General features: G+C 63.5%; 1 protein-coding gene across 1 annotated transcript in view; it reads right to left on the minus strand.

Annotated features, from left to right (window-relative positions):
* Positions 1-438, minus strand: part of IAH1 (isoamyl acetate-hydrolyzing esterase 1 homolog) — a 10,679-nt gene extending 10,241 nt beyond the window's left edge. Inside the window, exon 1 of the mRNA XM_014540560.1 lies at positions 158-438. Coding sequence (XP_014396046.1) covers positions 158-370 — 213 coding nt within the window. The 5' untranslated portion in view covers positions 371-438. The remainder of the gene's footprint in view (positions 1-157) is intronic.
* Positions 439-444: the final 6 nt, after the last annotated feature.

The raw sequence follows: 444 nt of genomic DNA on the forward strand, positions 1-444 counted from the left end.
TGCCTACACTTCGCTGAAACCTGCTATCAGTCACTCATCTAGAAAAGCTCCTTCAGGAACTTTGTACCGTCGGTACAGGCAACTGTGTGCTGAGTTAGGAAGTGAAACCTCGCTGCCCTCCCTTCCCCCGTTGCAAGAAGCCAGGGCGACTCCTCACGGAACTCGGGGTGAACCTCGGGGAGGCATCCCCACGGGCCCGGAAGCCCTCCTGCCCCGATGTCCGAGCGTCCCCCGCCCGGCACAGACGCAGAACGGCGCAGGGAGGCCTGTCTGCGGGCCGGGAAGTGAACTCGTAACGCGCGCTCCGCCCTGAAGCGTGAGCTGAAGTGATGGCGGGTGAAAACAGGATCAGCTTTGCTCTCGGAGGCATGTCATTCGGGCTCAGCCTGTTCCGCCCGCGGACGCGGAGGGGTGGCTCCTTGTTCTCCGCCCCGCACGGGCTGC

This window comes from Myotis brandtii, unplaced genomic scaffold, assembly GCF_000412655.1.
Source record: "Myotis brandtii unplaced genomic scaffold, ASM41265v1 scaffold247, whole genome shotgun sequence".
NCBI lineage: Eukaryota > Metazoa > Chordata > Mammalia > Chiroptera > Vespertilionidae > Myotis > Myotis brandtii.